A 22002-nucleotide genomic window follows, 5' to 3' on the forward strand; every position below is an offset into this window, starting at 1 on the left:
AAAAAAAAAAAATTTTTTTTTAAAAAAATTTTGGGGGTTTTTTTGTTTTTTTTTAAAAATTTTAAATTAATTTTTTTTAAAAAAAAATTAAAAAAAAAAAAATTTAAAAAAAACAAAAAAATTTTTTTTTTAAAAAAAAAAATTAAAAAAAAATTTGTTTTTTTTTAAAAAAAAAAAAAAAAAAAAAAAATTTTTTAAAAAAATTAAAAAAAAAAAAAAATTTTTTCCCAAAAAAATGCTATAAAACAAGGGAAAATGTCTATAATTTGTCTTTAAAAGAAAATACCTACTTTTCACATGCTAGATGTTTCAGATGATGAAATAGTTGACATAGAACCTGACAATCATTTACAACATAATAAGCTAAAAGGGTTCTACACCCGTGCCGCTTTTGCGACTCCGTAAAATTGGTGTTAAACGGTCGTGCATGTAATTCTACGTGCACTTTTACGGACATTGCTTTATTATACAAACATTTAATGTAAACTTAAATAATTAAGTAAATACAGGATGCCAAAAGGTTTTGATAAAATATTACTTTGCCATTTTTGTATAGTTTATTTTTGTACACAGCATATCAGTTTCATGAAACATACGATAAAATAATCAAAAAATTTGAAGACATTGGAATATAGCATAAAAATACACAAACAAAAATTGATTTAATAAATTACATATAATCATGTTATCACAGTTTTTATATAAAACATGTATAAACCGGTATATATAGGAAAAAACGTGCCGAATATGTTAGACACATGTTGAAAATGAAACACATTTTTTTTGTTTCCTTGTGACGCATATCAAGTCATAATGCATGCACCTTTGAAGTAAATGAAAACTATTTTATACAAGTTAATTAAAGTTAATGCACTTGTGAAGTAAATGAAAACTATTTAAAACATTTTTTTTTATTTGAATAGTGTAATAAAAATATGTTTAATTTCAAATTAGCTGCCATGACATGCTTTATGATTCTTAAAACAAGGAACTTAGAAGCGTTACTTCATGTAAAATAAATGAATATATATATAACTATATATTTTTATAAATATTATAGTACAACGATAATCAAATAAATGGAACAATGTTAAATGATACACAGAAAACAGCAGAAATACACCAGAAATACAAATTATCGTCTCTCGAGCAATGGTGAATTGATAAAACTCAACATCTGTATAAATATTTACATTCTATAGATATATAAAATCAACAATAAAAAATGAAATACCGGTAATAACATTATATTGTACATAGATACAGTCTACTTCACTTATAACGAGATCGGTTTTAACGAGATACCGCTTACAACGTACATTCTACTGTGTCCCGGCCTTTTTCCTTCTATTTTCCTTTCATTTTTTATCGTTTTATAACGAGATCGGTTTTAGCGAGATATCGGTTACATTACAATTTAGAGATTAAAACATCTTAAGAGACTACAAAATCTAAATATTATGAACTACTTTTGCAGTAATTTATATGATCTCAATTTAGCATCATTAATGATTATATGTAATTTTCCTAGAAATTTGTTGAAAATATAAAAAATATTATAAAAATTAAGAACAACAATTTTCACACCCAAATTTTTAAAATATCTTAAAAATTGGTTTTAAAATTTTAAATATTCCCCTTTTCTTAAAATATTGGTTTTAAAACAATTTCCCAAAAAAAAATTTTTTTAATTTATTTTTGGAAATTTTAAATTAAATTTTGTTTTAAATTTAAAAAATTTTATAAACCCTAAGAAATTTCAAAAAATAACTCTTGGGCCCTCTTTAATTTACTTAAAAACAAAGGAATTCAAGAAAGAAGCTTTCCCTTAATCATTTTTTAAATTTTACAAAATTTTTTTGGTTTTTTTAAAAAATTGTCAACAGTTAGGTTTAAAAATTCAAAAATAATCCCAAATAAACAATTAATTTTGGGAAATAAACCAAATTAAAATAACCCTTTTTGGGCCCCCTCATTTTCATTTTAATAACCCCAAAATTTTTCCAAATTTCCCCAAATAAAATTCTTCTTTTAAAATTATTCTCTTTTAAAAACAATTTTTTTTTTAAACTATAAAACAGCTTTTTTAATTTTAACAAAAACGATTTTTAGTTTAAAGGCCAATTTTTGGTTTTTCGGCCGCCAAATAACCCCCAAAGCAAAGCAAAATTTAAAAGGTTAAAAATTAAAATTTAAAAAAAAAGCCTTTTACTGGAAAGCCTTTTACTATGCTCAGATTTTCATATTTTATTGTTACGGTTTTTCCTCTGGCGCCTTTTCAGACGGATGTTCACATTTATCTGTCATTTTGGCAGGCTGCTGCACACTTTTACCCATCGCTTACTTGATATTTAAGAGTAAACCTTATTAACCACATTTGTTTTCGAAAACAAAATGACGAAGCATACATTTATACAGAAGAGCATAAAAAATACCTTAAATGAAGAGAAAAAAAACTTTTTAAAGACAATTTCACCTTGACCCCCAGATGCCAGATGAGACTGACAACTTTCTGATGCAGCTTCTTTGGGAAATGAATTCGCAGATATTGGTTGCGTATGTAAGTCAGTTTTAACGCCAGCCGCCTTTCCCATATCATTTTTAGCATCACTTGTCATAGTGTCGGCCTCATACTCCGAGTTTAGACTACTTGGTCCGCCGTCACAAACAGGCGAACTGCGAGAGGATGTTTTTCCTATAACGATATGCAAAATAAAACATGTTAGATAATTTTCAAAGTGCACTTATTTTGATTCTTCAAAGAAACAATGTATTTCCAAAGGAATGGCTGAAAATTACGAGTATTTAAGCTATCAGCCATATAATTTACCTGAAAAATAACTGTACCAGTCGTACTAGGAAGTACAAGTATTTAAAAAAGCAAACATAAAAACATTGAAATACAAAATGTATAAATAGCATATGAAACATCTTTTGAAACTTCAATTGAAGCATATCTTCTTATTTTCAGTTTTTCCAAAATTGGCATACCTTTTTCTTCTACATCAAACGCTGTTGGACCTTTCCATGTAAAGCCAAGAACAAACGTGACCACTCTATTACTCAATACTGTACAAGGGTAGTAGGTGTTAATCCTGAATGTGTGCGTTCCAGTGGGATATTCAGCCTGTTATATAGTTTCATCAACATTGATATCTAAAGAGTTTTTTTGTACATAAAGCATTTTACAAGATTAAAGCAAATGTAAAAAATATTTTGCTCATAAAATTTTTTTAATTGTTCTATTTAATAAAATAATGAAATTATTCTAAAACAATGGGATATGAATTATATCTAATATAGTATCTTGTGAATCACAACATGTCCTGTGCCATCGACTGTTTCGTCTAATCGTTCTAGTCTATCTTCTACAAATCTTTCTCTACAAAAGAAATCTGCATATACTGGTCTCCGGACACGACCCGATGCTTTCTTCTTCTGTTCATCCACTCCTTCCTAATTGAATCTTAATCAACAATATCATTACCTGGGCTACCTTTTCCTAAGGCAAAATAGTTCTTTGGTCTGTTTTTGCGGCACTGCTCAGAACTCTTAATGTAGAAGTTTGCATTGTACGCTTCCTCCCAATCTTTGATAAGTTGCTCGTAGCTCCTCGTAGCAAGAACATCTAAGTCTAAGCTTGTTCTAGTCTTCAAAGGCCAATGTAGCATTGCATAATATAGAAATGATTCAAGATAGAGTCTCTTAGATCTCGGAGATGTTGTTTGAATAGAAACCAGCTTTGTACTGTAGGACAGAAGCCGTTTATACTCGTGTCCATTACATGTATCTGTTTCTTTACTCCCAACTTGACTAGAAAGGTTTATAATTTTGTTACCATGATAAACAAGCAGATCTCTTTCATCTACTGTTTCAATATCATGACCCTCGAGATTGTGCTTTGCTTCTTCCACACGCTGTTTTACCAATCTTGGCTTTTTCTCCTTGGCCACCATAAGTGGTTTTAAACCGATTCCATATGTGAATTGAAATTTTGATGTTTTATCCCGACTGCCGTAAAATCCTTCAAATCTTTCTCTAAGTCTCAACAAAAGTGTTTCATCTTCAGAATTTATAGTGTACAACTGCCTTTTGACTTGGTAATTTCTCTTCTCAGTGACGTTTCTAAGTGACTTTGAGAGGGTGTGTCTGGTTTTAGATTTTGCAGTGAAGGGCATGATTCCATTAGTTCTAACAATGGAGAATGGTAAAGTTCAAAATTCTATACATTCAAAAAGCTCAAAAATTCTTCACGGCTAGTGTAACACTCGAACCTTTCAAACTTCTCAAGTAGAAAAAGTGCCGTTTTTATTTTCTGTATGAAAACAACCCAAGTTTGTATCTTCTTCTTGTGAAACAGCAATATCCTGACCTTCCTTAAATTTTTACATTGCTTGGAAAGCAAGATTAATAATTTTCGCACCATCACCGTTAGTTATCTTTTCCTTATTTATTGTGGCATTTTCTATGAGGAACTCCATTTGTGACTTGAATATTTGCCCATACGTATCAAGCAAATAAGAACTGTTTGGTCGCTTCTCCAGGGAAAGTTTAATAGCAGCCTCTGCGTCTGTGAATTCTCTTATGTGAATGTTGATTCTAGCTAACTGCTGACCAACCATTGCATCATATGTTATGGTAAAACAACGCTGCATCACCCGCAGTACTCTGTGACTGTTCTCTTGCTCAGTGTTATTTTCTTCTTCGTGATCTAGTTCTAAGACCAAGTCAGAAAATTTCTCTTTCAAGTCGCCCCTTTCACTTTCCAAGAGCTGTCTTGTTTTGGAAAGACTGCAAACAATTTTTACGAAACGCTTAGACATTGGATTTGATTCTTTCATTTGTTGTTCTACTAAATCTAGCAAACTATTGACAACATTCTCCAGTGTTAAATTTTCATGAATTTTTATGTATTCGAGCACAGTTTTTGCAAGCATCTGTGATATGAAGCAAACACCACTGTTGTAAAAATCACAATCTTCTTTCTTTGTAATCAAAAGACTCATTGCATCTGACATATACATGTTCCATGTTTCATTTCGTAATTGTCTAAGGTTTTGTAATTCTGGTATAGAATGAGCTATACCCCAGGGTTGTCGAAATACCATTTCAAGATCAATTTGATCATTCATCATGTAATCGAATACATTTTCTGGTACGGGATGGTCGCTTTCGAAAGAGCTTATCAATGCAAGAGATTTCAGTACATTTACTTCTCTTTTTGATACCCTTTTTATAATTCTGTCGATTGTTTTCTTCATGCATGATATATCGAACGATTTTCTCATACAGTTAAAAGCAAGTAAAGTCTTGACATCTATGTTTTCTGACTGTTCCATTTCATTGTGCTTAGACTCAAACCAGTTTTGTTCAGAAGTGCTCAGTGTATGTTTCAACAAAAGCTTTCCTTCTGTTTTGGCATGTGTTATTGGCATTCTGCCAACAATAATTATCAAACAAAACAGTCTACCAGGAGATCCAGTTTTGTAGGCAAGCTCATGCAGTTTTGTCTTTAACAAAATGATTCTATCCTCACTTTTATTGTCAGTTAATATTATCAGTGCTTTTGGACATTCTCCATCTTTGAAATTCCGAAACCGTTCTATCTGATTAATAGTTTCCTCGGTGATACTTGTATTTCTGATTGCACAGCAACGATAAGCCTTTTCTAGGGTTTGTTTGAATTGACTATAGTACCAAAGTAAATGCCTACCAAGTGTTCTTCCACCAGCACCGGGATGGTGCTCAATATCATGGATTTCAATCAACGCTTCTCCTTTATTCCCAAGAAGTTTATCATTTATCTCAGTTTTATGACGGTCAAAGAGATCTCTTTTTGCAACATGAGACTGGTAATTAAAGTTCCACCAAGTGACTTCACCACCCCGATAAAATCGTTCCTGTGCCTCGTTTTTGTAAACCTTTCTCTCTCTCCCTATTTGTCATTTCTGCATAGTGCCCGTCATATCGTGGTAATTTACAAACAACATCGGGATTTCTTCTAGAAACACTATTCATCACATTTGAAATCTGATCCCAGGACAAGTCTGTGTGGAATGATTTCTCAATCTTTTTTGCACCTATTGTGTCCATTAACTCTTTTTTAAATTTGCGACAACATCCTTATTTTCAGCGATGACTATACACTGGTTTCTGAAAGAGGAAACAAATGCCATTCTTGCAATTTCATGCAATTGATTCCTTTTACCGTCATTTTCTTGGAACAATAGAAAAACTAATTTCGCCCTTGTCTTAGGAATAAGTTTTTTCATAACGTCCAGTGCATTTTGAGCCCTATCAGACCTTGCTTCTAACCAGTCTTCCAAAGTCATAGTTTCTTTCGACAATTCTTCATTTCCATTGCAATATACCCATGTTGGGCTTCTATGAGAAATATCAGCTTGATAAATTAGGTCCTCTGCTGTTTTTACAGTGTAAAGCATTTTGTCACCCTCAACTCTATTACGTAGCTTGACAGAACTATCACAGTCTAATACTAATTTTGCTGAAGTAAACGCACGTGTCATGTCAACTGCGCTTCTTAAATAATTTTCATCTGATGACCCAGTTATCTTACCTGAAACAATTATTGGGATGAATTCGTCTGTGATGTATTTATTTCTACCAGTAGGCATTTTACCAGTTCTTTCTACAAAACAATTTGTTTGTTTCCTTTTCTATCATTTTCCTCTTCCATAACAACCCGCTCCTTCAAAATTTTGGAATACATTTCTTCAACTTGCTGCAACTTACTTGGAGCAATCGGTAATATTTGGCAATCTGGCTTGATATCATAAACAAAGCACTGACTATGTTGAAATCCCTTTGGGGGAAAATCAATAGAAAGCAACTTAGGGCCAATATGATGGAACAACATCAGCTTTAATTACAACTCGATCGTCGTCTTCTACTGGAACTATTTGTAATGAACGCAAACATCTGAATGCTATAGAAGAAGAAACATGCTTCAACTGATATAGCTATTTCATGATTCAAACGGTCAACATATTTATCATTCGCTACTAACCCGACTACAAGACCTGTCTGGCATAATGTGGGTTTAATTCCAAAATGTATTGTCCCGTTCTTACGTCCATTGATGCAAGCAACTATAAACCTCATTATTTCTTTTGCAACATAGTATGGCGAATACATATTGTTAGTAGAAAGCCATCTAAATTCATGTTTGGGAACAAGAAGATTACCCGTCATAGGTCGGACATGGCATTTGCTGTAAGTCAATTTTCCACACGATGTATCAAATTGTCGCAAAGAACCAATATTTTCGGAATTGTTTGTGTCTTTTTCATTTCTAATTTGTTGTTGAATTGAAATCAATTCCTTTCGTAAACCAATACCAAATTTAATAGGTACTAGGTATAACTCAAATATACCTTTCATTTCTTCTTTTGTCATATCAACAAATGCTCGTGGCGATATACTTTCATCAACAAATGCCTTTTTGAAAGGTTCGTATAAAGACAAATTTATCCTTGATAAGGTTTCAGCGACAAAATTTGCAAACTCTTCGCATGCCATACCAGAATTACTGTCTCTTTTCTAGATTCTAAAAATATCAAATAGATTATAATTTACTTTTTCGGTTATTTCAGACGCATTTGAAAATTGTCTACATGAAATTTGAAAATAAAAGATCATCGAGGAAAGCTGGCAGTCAGTGAACGCATCTGCATACAAAACCAAGCTACACACGACACTGGCAATGGGGCCAAGCAGGACACAAAACAAAAACAGGAGAAGGCATAAGAGCAAAGAACGGACGGGCCGTTATTTTAAAGTGTGAGTGGTTTCATCTTATATTACTTTTAAATAGATTAGGCGTTTCTATGATCAAACATATCACTTTCTAAAACCATGTCTTAGATTTATCAAACTTGGGAGGAAACCGTACTTAATCTACAAATTTCGTGCTTACCTCTTTGTATCATCGTTCCGACTTTGCATTCTTCTGTCTTCCATGTTAATCCGGCAAAGCTTTAAAGATAAGATTTTATATCATTACATTTTATATAACAAAATTTAATCTATTTCTTTTTTCCCATATGACTATAAATATCTTAAAATCTTAATTATATATTTACTATAGAGTAGCACTCGAGTTACCTTTAAAGTGACAGAAGACACATTTTTATTATTATTTGCTGTGTTAAATTCAGTGTGAATTGTTAGTTCAAAATTTCTTTTTTATTTAGTTTCGCCTATTGTTTGCTCGTTAGGGGCACATGCATTTTTATTTAGGGACCATACGTCACTTTTCATGGAATGGAAGGTAAGAATGTGTCACATTTAAAGTTCAATGATAACCTCTGTATGAACACATCTGCGGATGTTTCCCAATTCAAAATTTCACCATGTTTATACTAAATATTGATTTCCGGTGCTGGGTACCTATACTGTGGTTTGCACTATCAAGTACCGTCCATTAACAGGCTCAATATAAAACGAGCCTACAACATATTCAATTAAGTCGTTTTGGTCCTTCTTTAAGGATTCTTTTTATTGTTGTCTATTTTAGTAAAGGCTATTGCAAAGAAACAATGTAATAATCAAAGAAACAATTTCTAATCTACTTATTATTTTCACACGACACTTATAATAAAATGTTCACCTATTATCATTCTCTTGGTGCCTTGCAGTCGTAAAACATTTCAAAACGCAGTTACTTATCATCTTTAAATCTAGTGTCACATCCATCCTCTGTTCTAAACAAATATGAACTTGGTCAGTTGACACAGAACTATCAATATCTTCTGTAAAAATTTCTTTTAAGATCCGAATCACATTTTCTTCTTCATATTGTTTCAGGTACTTTTCTGTGGAATAAAATTAACTCATCATAACTGGTTCCATATATATAAAAGATGAACTTTTTACAAAATCAACAATATAAAAATTATACTTCTTTTTTTTAAAGTTTTAATTTAGATTTAAGGAGTAAGAAAGCGTGAGCATTTTAAAAGTTTACCCTACCAACTTCAGTTCCATCTGTGTTATTGTCTTCTATCAGATCGGCGAGTTGTGGTGATAAATTTCTCAAACATCGACACATTTTTCACAGGTAGAATTTTGTTTCATTATCATGTGTAAGATAAGGGCACGCATTTGTTCTTCGCACGTGTATTCTTGCTGAATTTTGCGTTTCATTGTATCGTTTATAACTTCTTCGTCCTTCATCGTACGGATAAAAATACCAACATCTAAACCCTTTGATAGTTGCCTCACCCATTTCGTCAAGCCGATTTTTATCTGAATTGTTCCGTCTGCATTAACTGGAAATACATGTATATGACTTTGAACAATTACACCGGAAAGAATCGTTTTTCGCTTAATCATTCAGAATTAATAATATGAATACATTGTTTTTCCTAAAATGCGATTCATTTTACATGCCTTACCTAAAGTTAGAGACATATATGAACTCAAACAAACTTTTCAAACAAGACAAAGCCGTGGTCCAGTAAATCTAAAGTAGCGCAAAAATCCTGAGATTACGCGAATCATGTTATCTGATTCAGAATTTGCATCTATGACAGATTTATATGCAGTATCTTTATTTTCTTAGAATCCAATTTTGTGCCTGTCAATTACATAATATATTACCTCTACACGCTACATTTTACCATAGTTTATACAATTGCTTATAGCTTTCCAAATATAAACAAGGTATATTGAAAATCGTGAAACCAGCAGACCGTTATAGAAATCCGTTCACAAAACTTATAGGTTCATGGATAATGTTGCTTATTTTGTATTTTAAATACATACTTACCCCTCTCTGATCCTTGCGACTCAACAAGCTTAATTAGGAAATATTCATTGTTAATCTTAAAGCGTTTTAAATTGCTGCAAAAGTTGGCAAGTTATCTGTTTTTCAGTTCGTTTATGCTTTTGATTAACGCAAATGCATACTCTTTAATTGTTGTCACCTCTTTTGCAAGACCTACAATGTTCTGAAATGATTCCTTGAAAAGAGCAGCGTCATCTAACTCAGCTTTTACTGAATAAGCCAGTTTGTTTCGATTATCCTGCAAAGTTGTAACTAACCTTTGAGCTTCCTGCGTTAACTATTAAGGGAATGTGTTTAGAATAAGAACCGTTAAAACTGACACGTTTAAGCACTTTGATATATGTGACATTATTGATTTTAATGCTTACAACCTCTTGAATATGTCTCTGTTAACTTCTTCAATGTCATCGTTATCTATTTTTATCCATAAAACGATAATTAATTAATGTAATGCCTATAAAAACAATTATGAACAAAGATAGTAGTAAAAAGACGTTTCTCAATACTACATTATAAATAACTGATAAAAATCCAAAGGAAATCACCGCGGTTATAATCTAAAATTGACTTTTTTGGTAAATCCACTGCTAACCTATTTTTAGAACATTGATCCGTAAACAACACCACATATGAATGATCATATTATTTTTAGTAAAATTTGATAAATGAAATGTAAATCTTTCCTAGAAAGTTAACTTACATAATTGCTAGTCTATGTTTGTTTCTTTTCCACCCTTTGAAGTCCATGTTTTTAGGTCAAACATATCCGATTTACTTTATCCGAATTTCTTTTAAGGTGATTCCGCTTTGTAAGCCATGTTTGTTTTCACTAAAGTCTGTCTAAAGTGAAAGTAGGCCAAAATTTATATAACAACAAAGCTCTGATTGTAAAATGATGAACCATTTGAAAGTACACTTCCAGGTTTATATTTTAAGGACAATTATATACAAAATTAAAAATGATAACAATAAGAATATTTACCTTGAATGTGCTACATTTCTGAAGACCAAAACATTCTGTTGCAAAGTTTTATGCACATTTCATGAATGGCAAAATCCTTTTTAAAGTCTGTTTTAGTGCTAACAAAAGCTATTTTTTGCAGCAAATACAAAAATCTTTCAAAACTTAACTCCAAATAAATCAGTATCTCATGTCCTTCTAAGCACATGGCCTCCATTATTTTTTGTAAAAAAAGTAGTGCGAGAAAACAATCACCATTTATAACCTTATGAACTACAATTAAAATGAAAACACAATCAAACTTTAAAATCTAACCTTTTTATGTGTAACAGTGAAGTGTGTCTGTTTGTAATGTACACAAGAAATAGGTAAATGATGTTTATTTTCATGGTACTACTTTTTTACACATGTCATGGTGGCCATTTTTTTTTCAAGGTCAGATAAACTACTTTACTAAGATTTATGTTTTTTAAAGTTTTTTTATTTTCTGCAAAAATAGCATTTGTTGGCACTAAAATAGACTTTAAACTGAATTTTGCCATTCATGAAATGTGCATAAAACTTTGCAACAGAATGTTTTCGGTCTTCAGAAATTTAGCCCACTCAAGGTAATTTCTTTTTATTGTTATCATTTTACTTTTGTTTAAAATAGTCTTTAAAACATAGAACTGGAAGTGTACTTGCAAATGGCTCATCATATAACAATGTGAGTTTTGTTGTTATATGAATTTTGGCCTATTTTCACTTTGGACAGACCTTGTGAAAACAAACATGGGTGACAAAGCGGAATCACCTTAAGTTAAGAAAATTTCCTACCTCTTCCTAAAAGAAAGAGTGTCCATGTCAAAATTAATCTTATACGATTTATAATTTTTCACGACTATGCTGTCATTATAACCAGTATTTTTGACTTTAATAAACGTTACTCAAAAATGAAATGATCAATATATCCGGGGAACATTTGTTTACAATTTTCCGAAAATCCGCACAATCGGAAAACCCCGGCTATTATCGTCAGTTCATATTTAACTTGCAGTGTGAAACAAAAATAGATCATTTGCCAAGCATTATCAAATAAAGGAGGAAGTATTATTTAAAGACAAGATATTATAACCGACATGTTACAACAGTATCATGTGTAAAAGTCTCCCTTCGCAAATTATTTAACATTTCTATTTAAGAATGGTATGCGTATAAATGTATATAAAAAACACTCAGAAGTAGTCCCTTAGAAAAGGGCTTTTGAAAGAAAAGACATCGATTTATATAAATTCTAATAAAACCCCAAGCATTCATTCACTGTAGAACTATTTGCAGCGTGAGATGCTGTTATGGAAGTATTATCAAGTTAAACTTTTCAGCTTCTTTGTTCCAATCACCAAAATGGATAGAACATCCAAAATAAATTAATGATTGTCGTGGATTTCAGGGAAAAAATGGCAGTATACTCTGCAAGTTGCATCAACAAGTGTCCGCCATTGTTGAGCTGATATAGTTTGGGATGCATTAAAGAAAAACAAAATTAGAAAACAAGTTCAGATTTTAATCTTAAGCACGGTGTTTGTAAGAAACACTATTATACAATTCCGGTTTCTACTTGAAACATCGTTTCACGCCGCCAATGTGCAAGTATATAATTTCGGATGGATTATGATGAAAAATAAAAAAAATCAGATTCACATGATCTTAGGAATGGCAAATGATGACCTATTGTTTGTTCTTTGGTATGTCATTCTGATAACTAAAAGAAGTTCAAAACCACCAATATATTAGAAAAAATAATATTCCATATTCATTTTGAAAATAAAAAAATACACAATTCTATCTCATAAGTTTGAATGATCATAACATTTTTTCGGACATGAAAAAGAAACGATCTTTTTCATAAAATTTCTCAGAATAAATTCTAATAAGACCAATTGTAAGCCATCCATTCTCTGGGGTCCTTACAAGAAAAGGTATCATTATCATTTTGTATCTGTATGCCAGTAACAAATTGTTAAAACATTAAAAAAACGAACTTACAAACACAACTTATCAGATAAAAAGATCCCTTGAAAGCAATGAAAACAAGACATATGGTTGAATGTAGCTGTCTCAGTTATGTTCTTTTCTATACTTTTCTTTTCATCCATACAGCATCGGCTTGCGATATTCAATATTCAACCTTTAGTATAGGTATCAATATTCCCAGCGGACCGGAAACTAAAAAAACACTGAAATTAAATGACTACACTTTGACATGACGGGACTGAAAATAATTTTTCGAGACGAATTTTCCATTTGATCTGGATCTAAACAAATACGTTGTAAGTAAACTTTCAGATCATTGAAATTTGCTCACTATGTTATTCCAAAATATTTATTCTAATTGTGGATAATGACCCAAAAAAGAAAAGCGTTGCAATGTTTTTGACTCAAATCTGGCAAAGAATAGCACAAAAATATGACTTTCAGTATATTTTTTTACTATCTCTTGCAAATCTCTCTGTTTTAAGGGATCCAGCTGATCTATGTAAGATATTCAAATTTTTATGTTTTATGTTTTAGACTTCAGCGGAGTTTCTTTAATTTCGGCAAAACTCAACCAAGTCACCAACTAAAAATAATCTGACATAAAATTTCTGGGATTGGTCTAAACATCATGTGGTAAAAACAATGTTAAAATGCTTTGTCATACTACATTCATATCAGAATTTGTTTTGATATTCAACTTCAACTAGGGAGTATCATACACATCTATTTGTGAGATAGAATTTTGATATGGCCTGCACTGGAACAGAACGAACTTCTGACTCAAATCTCTGGCCGTTAAATTTACTGTTGTGCCGTTTTAATTTCACCTTTTTCGCTTAATTTTCTTGCGCAAATAATTTAATTGAGTATTGATTTTCTGTTAAAATTTTATAGCCTGGTCAGCAATGACTGTCAGAAGAATAACCAACACTGAAACACTGTTATGTCGGTACAGCTTAAGTAATCAAGGGACGTTAATATCCTTGAAAATGATATGCAGAGACCAGCATATCACCAAGAAATCAAGAATTGTTAACATTGAGCTACTGAATCAAGAAGTATCAAAAGCACTTTGCTAGTCACTACCATGGATATTTTCATGGCGCTGAATAATGAATACATGGGTTAATACTCCACACTTAAATGTCACTGAGTCAATTCAAAACACAACGTTTAGAATTAATTCCAGACCTGCTAAATGTTCACCAAAAGTCATTGAAAACTGGTCAAAATGTGTATGAATCATAATCTAATGGTTTTAATTGACTGAAATGAATAAGAACAAACAACATATACTCTCTTTAATCAGCTTTCAATTTACGATACTAATATTATTGGGTCTTCTAATTCAACAATGAAGGGAAATTCTCAAAAATCTGGCTTTTTTCCAAATAGGGACCGAACACTTCTGATTGGTGACTCCATCGTTAGAGGAATACAACCTAAAGGTCGATCGATATGTATGCAGCGGTGCCATTCTGACAGACATCGGACGTAAAATCAACCAACTAGATTTGACACGATATCAACACGTAATTATTTTTGTCGGGGGAAATGACGTCAGTTTAGGAAAACGCCCTGATGCGTCACATTCAAAACTCTTAGAACTCACTCGCTCTATTCTACATCACAAATGTAAAGTGCATCTCTGCACGATTTCGCCGCGACTCGAAAATATGAGGGACATCTGTATTAAAACAGGTGCTGAACTTATAGACACATATTCATCGTTCGTTTATAGTGATGGTAGCATAGTGAAGCACTATTGATACATCACAATAAATATGGATTCAAAACACTTGTGGCAGCAATAAATCGGTGCGTATACATCGTAAAAAGGAAAATGAATAATGATAAGGGAGAAATGCGAGCGAGATACAATGGAAAAGAAAACTCAGTTGCAGGCAGTCCAAAATACAGAAAATATAATTTAAACAGACATGAAAAGGTTCACAACTTTTTTAGACCTAGGTACTATGACCAAACTTCATGGAGTGAAACTTCACTTAATAATACCCTTCGCCACACCAGAACCGGAAGTGTATTTGAGATCGACAGAAGATCCGTAAGTGAAAATTATTATTATGGACAGAATAGCGTCAGAATAAATAGGAATTAGGAAATATCCGACAGGCACTCAAATTTTGAAAATCAACAATTTGAAACATGCAATTGTATTCATAATGAGGTAACTACTCATAAATCTATATTAAAACAAGATCTTTATAGCGATTTTCAAACTAATATATCAGTCGGTTCTAATGAAACTATTTCGAAAACTCAAATCTCACTTAATAATAAAAATAAGACATGTATTAAATGCAAAATAGTATTGGATAAATGCTTATGTGTAAATCGATCTTTTAATATCACAAACTCTCCAATATATATAACAAATGTTTTAGATGAAAATATGAATTGTAAAGATAAAACATCGAATATTATAAATAATTTCGAGCTATTGTTAGAAACGCCATGTACTACATGCACTCATGAGGGCCGCATTCGTTCTAATAATCATCCGAAAAACAATTTATTAATAAGTTATCACACACATGTATGTAAAACAACTAAACAACACACAGAAATACAAAGTTCAGTAGCCAACTCATTACTTTTTGATGGAATCGGACTTGTTATTGCCAGTCTCAATATACAACATTTATTACCAAAGTTGGATGAAATTAAACATATTTTACACAATTGTAAATCACCAAAAATCATTGGCTTATGTGAGACATTCTTAAATGATAATATTAATAATGATTACGTTTACATACGAAATTATAACTGCGAGAGACGAGATAGATCAAATGGGAAGGGTAGGGAATAATTTCTTATATTTCCGAAGAGATTACATATAAACGTCGGAATGACTTTGAAATAAATGATATTGAGTCAATCTGGTTACAGATTTTTATGCCAAACTGCAAATCCTTCCTTTTAAATTTTGTTTATCGGCCTCCCACTTCTCCTCAGTCCTGGATTAATTTGTACGAAGAGCTTCACTTATTGAATATTTTATAATGGGCGATTTAAATATCCCTTATTTACCAGGGCAGGAAACGGAAATATTTAGAAACACAAAATGGAAGAACACAATAACTAAGTTCGGTTTAATACAATTAATAAAACATCCGACGAGAACAACAAAAAAAGTTCATATATAATTGATTATATATATGCAAGTAATAATGAGAACGTGAAAAACACTTTCGTCTCATCTCTATCTATGAGTGATCATTTTCCTGTATGCATGGTTTATTCAACTAAAACTAACAAAAATAAAAAATTTGGGTTGCATAAGATGATAAAATATAGAATGACTTAAACTTTTTGTGAAGAAAATTTTCAACGTGATCTTTTAACATCTGGTATAGATATTACTGAAACAATTACAAATCCAAATAAATCTTTAAATTTCTTTTACTCTGTTTTAAATGATGTATTAGCAAAACATGCGCCAATGAAAGAAAAATGCGTAAAACGGGAGCACCAACCTAACTGGTTTACAGATGAAATTAAAAAACGATAAATTTGCGAAATAAGTGTCATAATAAAGGAGATTTCGATCAGTACAAAATTTTAAGATCGTTAATTAGAAAGGCTAAGAAAAATTTCTTTAAAAATGCCATTGAAGAGAATAAGGACTCAAAATATGTATGGAAAAACTTGAAATTAGCTTCTAACATCAATCAAACTAAACGGATAACACTTCCGTCTAAAATAGAAAAAATGATAGAGTAATTAAGAATGAATTAGAAATTATCAATGAACTAAATAAACATTTTATAAATATTTCAAATATCATTACCAAAACCACTTTTTCTGAAAACAATTTTTCCATTTTTAAAGAAAAAATGGATACATTGCTAGGGTCTCGCTTATTTGGTATTCCTTATATAACGACCATGGAAGTAAAGCAAATTATTTCAAAACTGAACACAAATAAATCTACAGGCCTTGATGGTATTGGCCTCGCAATTTTAAAAATTTCTGGGGATACTATTATTCCTTGCATAACATCTATTATTAATAATAGCATTCATTTAGGTATTTTTCTGATAAACTTAAGGAAGCTCGTGTCTTGCCTGTCTTTAAATCAGGAAGAGGAAGTAGGGACTTTTCTGAAAATTATCGCTCAATTTCAATTCTACCCACCATATTTAAAATATTTGAACGACATATTGAGTCACATCTTCAGAATTTTTTTCAAAATACAAAAATTATACATGACAGACAATCAGGGTTTCGGAAAAAAAACATTCTTGTAATACAGCTTTACTTAGATTAATTGATGCCTGGATCAAAGATATTGATAATGGTAAAATGATAGGTGCTATTTTCCTTGATTTAAGAAAAGCGTTTGATCTTGTCGATCATGAAATTTTGATACACAAATTGAAATTATATCATTTTTCTGAAAAAGCCGTAACTTTTTTTCGTTCCTATTTATCAAACAGAAAACAGACAGTTCAAGTAAGTTATTTAAAATCTGACATTTCACAAGTAAAATATCAGGGGTATACTCGGATGGAATTATTTTGCGTCTAATTGTTGGCAGTACTTCATCCCAGGTCATGCCGCTCCAAGTTAACCATCGAATCTGACAATGCCAGTTTTTCAAAACAAAATTTGCCTGAACGAACACTTGACATATGAGTCACATCTTCAGATTTTTTTTCAAAATACAAAAATTATACATGACAGACAATCAGGGTTTCGGAAAAAAAAAATTCTTGAAATACAGCTTTACTTAGATTAATTGATGCCTGGATCAACAACAATAGACAAAACACAATTTGCAAAATAAGGCTATTCTTGTCTGTAATGCAATAAAAATGGTACCTGAAATGTTGGCAATATCACAATGTAATATGATAGCTGAAATGCTAGACATATCAATACCATCTGAAATGCAAAACACATTTCTCTTTGTAATGCCTGACAAATTTCTATCTATAATGCCTGAGTCTATAATACCTGACACATTTCTATCTATAATGCCTGACACATTTCTATTTAAAATATCTGACAAATTTCTATCTATAATGCCTGATAATTTTTTTATCTTTAATGCCTGAAAAATTTCTTTCGATAATGCCCAACAAATTTCTATCTATAATGCCCGACAAATTTCTATCTTTAATGCTTGAATTTTTGTTCTATCTGTAGTGCCTGACAAAGTTCTATCTATAATACCTGACACATTTCTTTATATAATACCTGACACATTTCTATATATAATGCCTGACAAAGTTCTACTTATTATGCCCGACAAATGTCTATCTATAATGCCCGACAAATGTCTCTCTTTATAATGCCTGACAAGTTTCTACCTATAATGCCTGACACATTTCTATCTACAATGCCTGACATATTTCTATCTATAATGCCTGACATATTTCTATTTATAATGCTTGACAAATTTCTATCTATAATACCTGACACATTTCTATCTACAATGCCTGACACATTTCTATCTACAATGCTTGACAAAGTTCTATCTACAATGCTTGACAAATTTCTATCTATAATACCTGACACATTTCTATCTACAATGCCTGACACATTTCTATCTACAATGCTTGACAAAGTTCTATCTACAATGCTTGACAAAGTTCTATCTACAATGCTTGACAAATTTCTATCTACAATGCCTGACACATTTCTATCTATAATGCCTGACAAATTTCTATCTATAATGCTTGACAAAGTTCTATCTACAATGCCTGACAAATTTCTATCTATAATGCCTGACTAATTTCTATCTATAATGCCTGACACATTTCTATCTATAATGCCTGACAAAGTTCTATCTATAATGCCTGACACATTTCTATCTATAATGCCTGACACATTTCTATCTATAATGCTTGACAAAGTTCTATCTATAATGCCTGACACATTTCTATCTATAATGCCTGACACATTTCTATCTACAATGCCTGACACATTTCTATCTACAATGCCTGACAAATTTCTATCTACAATGCCTGACACATTTCTATCTATAATGCCTGACAAATTTCTATCTATAATGCCTGACACATTTCTATCTACAATGCCTGACAAATTTCTATCTATAATGCCTGACAAAGTTCTATCTACAATGCCTGACTAATTTCTATCTATAATGCCTGACATATTTCTATCTATAATGCCTGACAGATTTCTATCTATAATGCCTGACAAAGTTCTATCTACAATGCCTGACAAATTTCTATCTACAATGCTTGACAAAGTTCTATCTACAATGCTTGACAAAGTTCTATCTACAATGCCTGACAAGTTTCTATCTATAATGCCTTACACATTTCTATCTACAATGCCTGACACATTTCTATTTACAATGCTTGACAAAGTTCTATCTATAATGCCTGACACATTTCTATCTACAATGCCTGACACATTTCTATCTATAATGCCTGACAAAGTTCTATCTATAATGCCTGACAAATTTCTATCTATAATACCTGACAGATTTCTATCTAAAATGGCTTCTATCCATAATGCTCAAAAACTGTCAGTAATGTCTAATAAAATTATTTCAGTACATTAAGTCGCATATTTTTGTGTAATATTAAAAGCCTAAAATCTGCCTGTAAAGCATTAGACACATTACTATCTATATGTAATGCGTTACAAACTTTACTATCTGCACTGCGTTAGAAACATTACTACCGGTATATGTAATGCATTAGAAATATTACTATCTGTTATGCCTTAGAAAATTACTATTTGTAATGCGTTAAAACATTGCTGAATTTCTTTTGACTGTCAGATATTGTCAAATGCTTAATGATCTGTATTGCACTTCAATCAAGTGTTTGATTTGTTGGTCGTTTTACTGTCCGTATTATAAAACGCTTTACTGTTTAGTAGTATTATGTTGGAAACTTATCTGACTATGTTTCAGACTCTTTTATATCTATATGGCTAAACGATTTACTTTCTGAATTATCAGATGCTTTACTGTCTGTATTGTTAGATGCTTTACTACCTCTTTTGTTAAACATTTCACTGTCTGCATTGTTATTCGCATCACTGTCTGCATTTTTACACGCGTCACTGTCTGTATTGTTAGATGGTTTACTTTCTGTATTGTGAGACGTGTTACAATCTGTTTTGATACACGCGTCACTGTCTGTATTGTTAGATTTTTTACTGTCTTTATTATTAGATGTTTTACTGCCTGTTTTGTCAAACATTTCACTGTCTACATTGTTAGATGGTTTACTGTGTGTATTGTTAGATGTTTCACTGCCTGTTTTGTTACACGCGTCACTGTCTGCATTGTAAGATGCTTCACTGTCTGTATTGTGAGACGCGTCACTGTTAGTTTTGTAACATGCGTCACTGTCTGTATTGTTAGATGCTTTACTGTTTGTATTGTTAAACATTACACTGTCTGTATTGTTACACGCATCACTGCCTGTATTGTTGCACGCATCACTGTCTGTATTGTTACACGCATCACTGTCTGTATTGTTACACGCATCACTGTCTGTATTGTTACATGCATCACTATCTGTATTGTTAGATCCTTTACTGCCTGTTTTGTTAAACATTACACTGTCTGCATTGTTAAATGCTTTACTGCCTGTTTTGTTAAACATTACACTGTCTGCATTGTTACATGCATCACTGTCTGTATTGTTACACGCATCACTGTCTGCATTGTTACACGCATTACTGTCTGTATTGTTAGATTTACTGCCTGTTTTGTTAAACATTACACTGTCTGCATTGTTACGCGCATCACTGTCTGCATTGTTACATGCATCACTGTCTGTATTGTTACACGCATCACTGTCTGTATTGTTACACGCATCACTGTCTACATTGTTACGCGCATCACTGTCTGCATTGTTGTCAGATGCTTTACTGCCTGTTTTGTTAAACCCTTTACTATCTGCATTGTTTGTATTGTTAGATGCGTTACTATCTGAAATGCTTAAAACATTATGTTTTGCTATACCATTAACTTTAATGTATTCAATATTTGATTCATTAATGTTTTCAAGGATGGAAACATGATTGTTTAGTGTGTGAGACAACTTGTTACATTCAATATATGACACACTCTGTTCTTCTCTATCTAAAGTTGTACAGTCAGCAATGTTTGAAAAACGACGGGTTGAAAGGTTTGAAATTTGAGACGCTTTACGGTCTGTATTTACGACTTTGGGTATTGAATTGCTTCTGGAGTCATCTGAAATCCTGATTGACTTGAAGCAGGGAAGTCGTGACAGACACTTCAAGGCTTGCAGACGACACTTTTTAAATTTCCAAACGTAAATCAACGGATCTATAGCACTGTTGACTATAATCAGGTAGCTTGTGTACAAACGTTTATTTGGATCAAATTCACATTTTAGAACAATTGTTTCAATTCCTATTGGTATATGTAAAATTACAAAGAGGATACAGAATATCGAAATTGTCTCTTTACTTCTGCTGATTATTCTGATATTACATGCAAGTCCTTTAGATAAACTGCTTTTGAAAAGTATAATAGTTTTGATACAACTCACAACAGTAATAACGCTAAAGGTTGTGTGTAAGGATATGGCTACCCAGCAAACACGGGTTGCCCGTTTTGGATTTCGTGGGAAAAAAGCGGTAAACACAAGTATCGCCGTTAAACATAAGAACTCAACTAAGATATAAGCCTTAATGTATGCTTTTCTAAAATAGACGCGATACTTTAAAGGCGAGTATATAGCAATAAACCTTTCCACGGTAAAACCCATGACGGAAAACCATTGTCCTAAAACACTGTATTGCGTTGCACGGTAATAAAACCAGTTGGGCGAATCAAGCAGTGTGTAATGCAGTACGTAAAAAATTACTACACATATGTCATAAAAAATAATGTTGCTACTTGTATAACGTATGTTCGGGGCAACTGTCGGTGTTTTTATGCCAAAAATGAAAGAGATGATCCCAAATATTACAATGAATCCGCAAATGACGATCAGAATATAAGGAATCTCGTTTTCCCCTCCTTGTGATGTAACTGGTGGCGTCCTTGGTGACGTAACGGATGAGTTGGTGAAATTCATTCTGAATAATGATACAAAAATCAAATAAATTGGTTTTGTAAATATAGTTAATAAGTAGCAATAAGGGTAAAAGCAGAAAAAAGTGTCAGTCATTTTAGATTGAAATTCGAATTAAGAAAAGAGTTAATAGGGTCAGCACCAGGCCGTCG

General features: G+C 32.0%; 1 protein-coding gene and 1 long non-coding RNA gene across 2 annotated transcripts in view; both read right to left on the minus strand.

Annotated features, from left to right (window-relative positions):
* Positions 1–2242: 2242 nt before the first annotated feature.
* The window catches only part of LOC132760210 (uncharacterized), a 40193-nt gene continuing 20433 nt past the window's right edge, over positions 2243–22002 (minus strand). The window contains exons 2-3 of the mRNA XM_060752128.1: positions 2992–3127; positions 2243–2695 (exon numbers count right to left, since the gene is read on the minus strand). Coding sequence (XP_060608111.1) covers positions 2352–2695; positions 2992–3127 — 480 coding nt within the window. The 3' untranslated portion in view covers positions 2243–2351. The remainder of the gene's footprint in view (positions 2696–2991; positions 3128–22002) is intronic.
* Positions 8599–10681, minus strand: LOC132760211 (uncharacterized). The gene is made up of 4 exons (XR_009629828.1): positions 10509–10681; positions 9791–10046; positions 8992–9290; positions 8599–8834 (listed from the first exon to the last, which is right to left on the minus strand). It is a non-coding gene; the product is annotated as an uncharacterized LOC132760211 (long non-coding RNA).

The sequence above is a fragment of the Ruditapes philippinarum genome, unplaced genomic scaffold, assembly GCF_026571515.1.
Source record: "Ruditapes philippinarum isolate M1 unplaced genomic scaffold, ASM2657151v2 ctg264_1_1_1_1, whole genome shotgun sequence".
NCBI classification, from domain to species: Eukaryota; Metazoa; Mollusca; class Bivalvia; order Venerida; family Veneridae; genus Ruditapes; species Ruditapes philippinarum.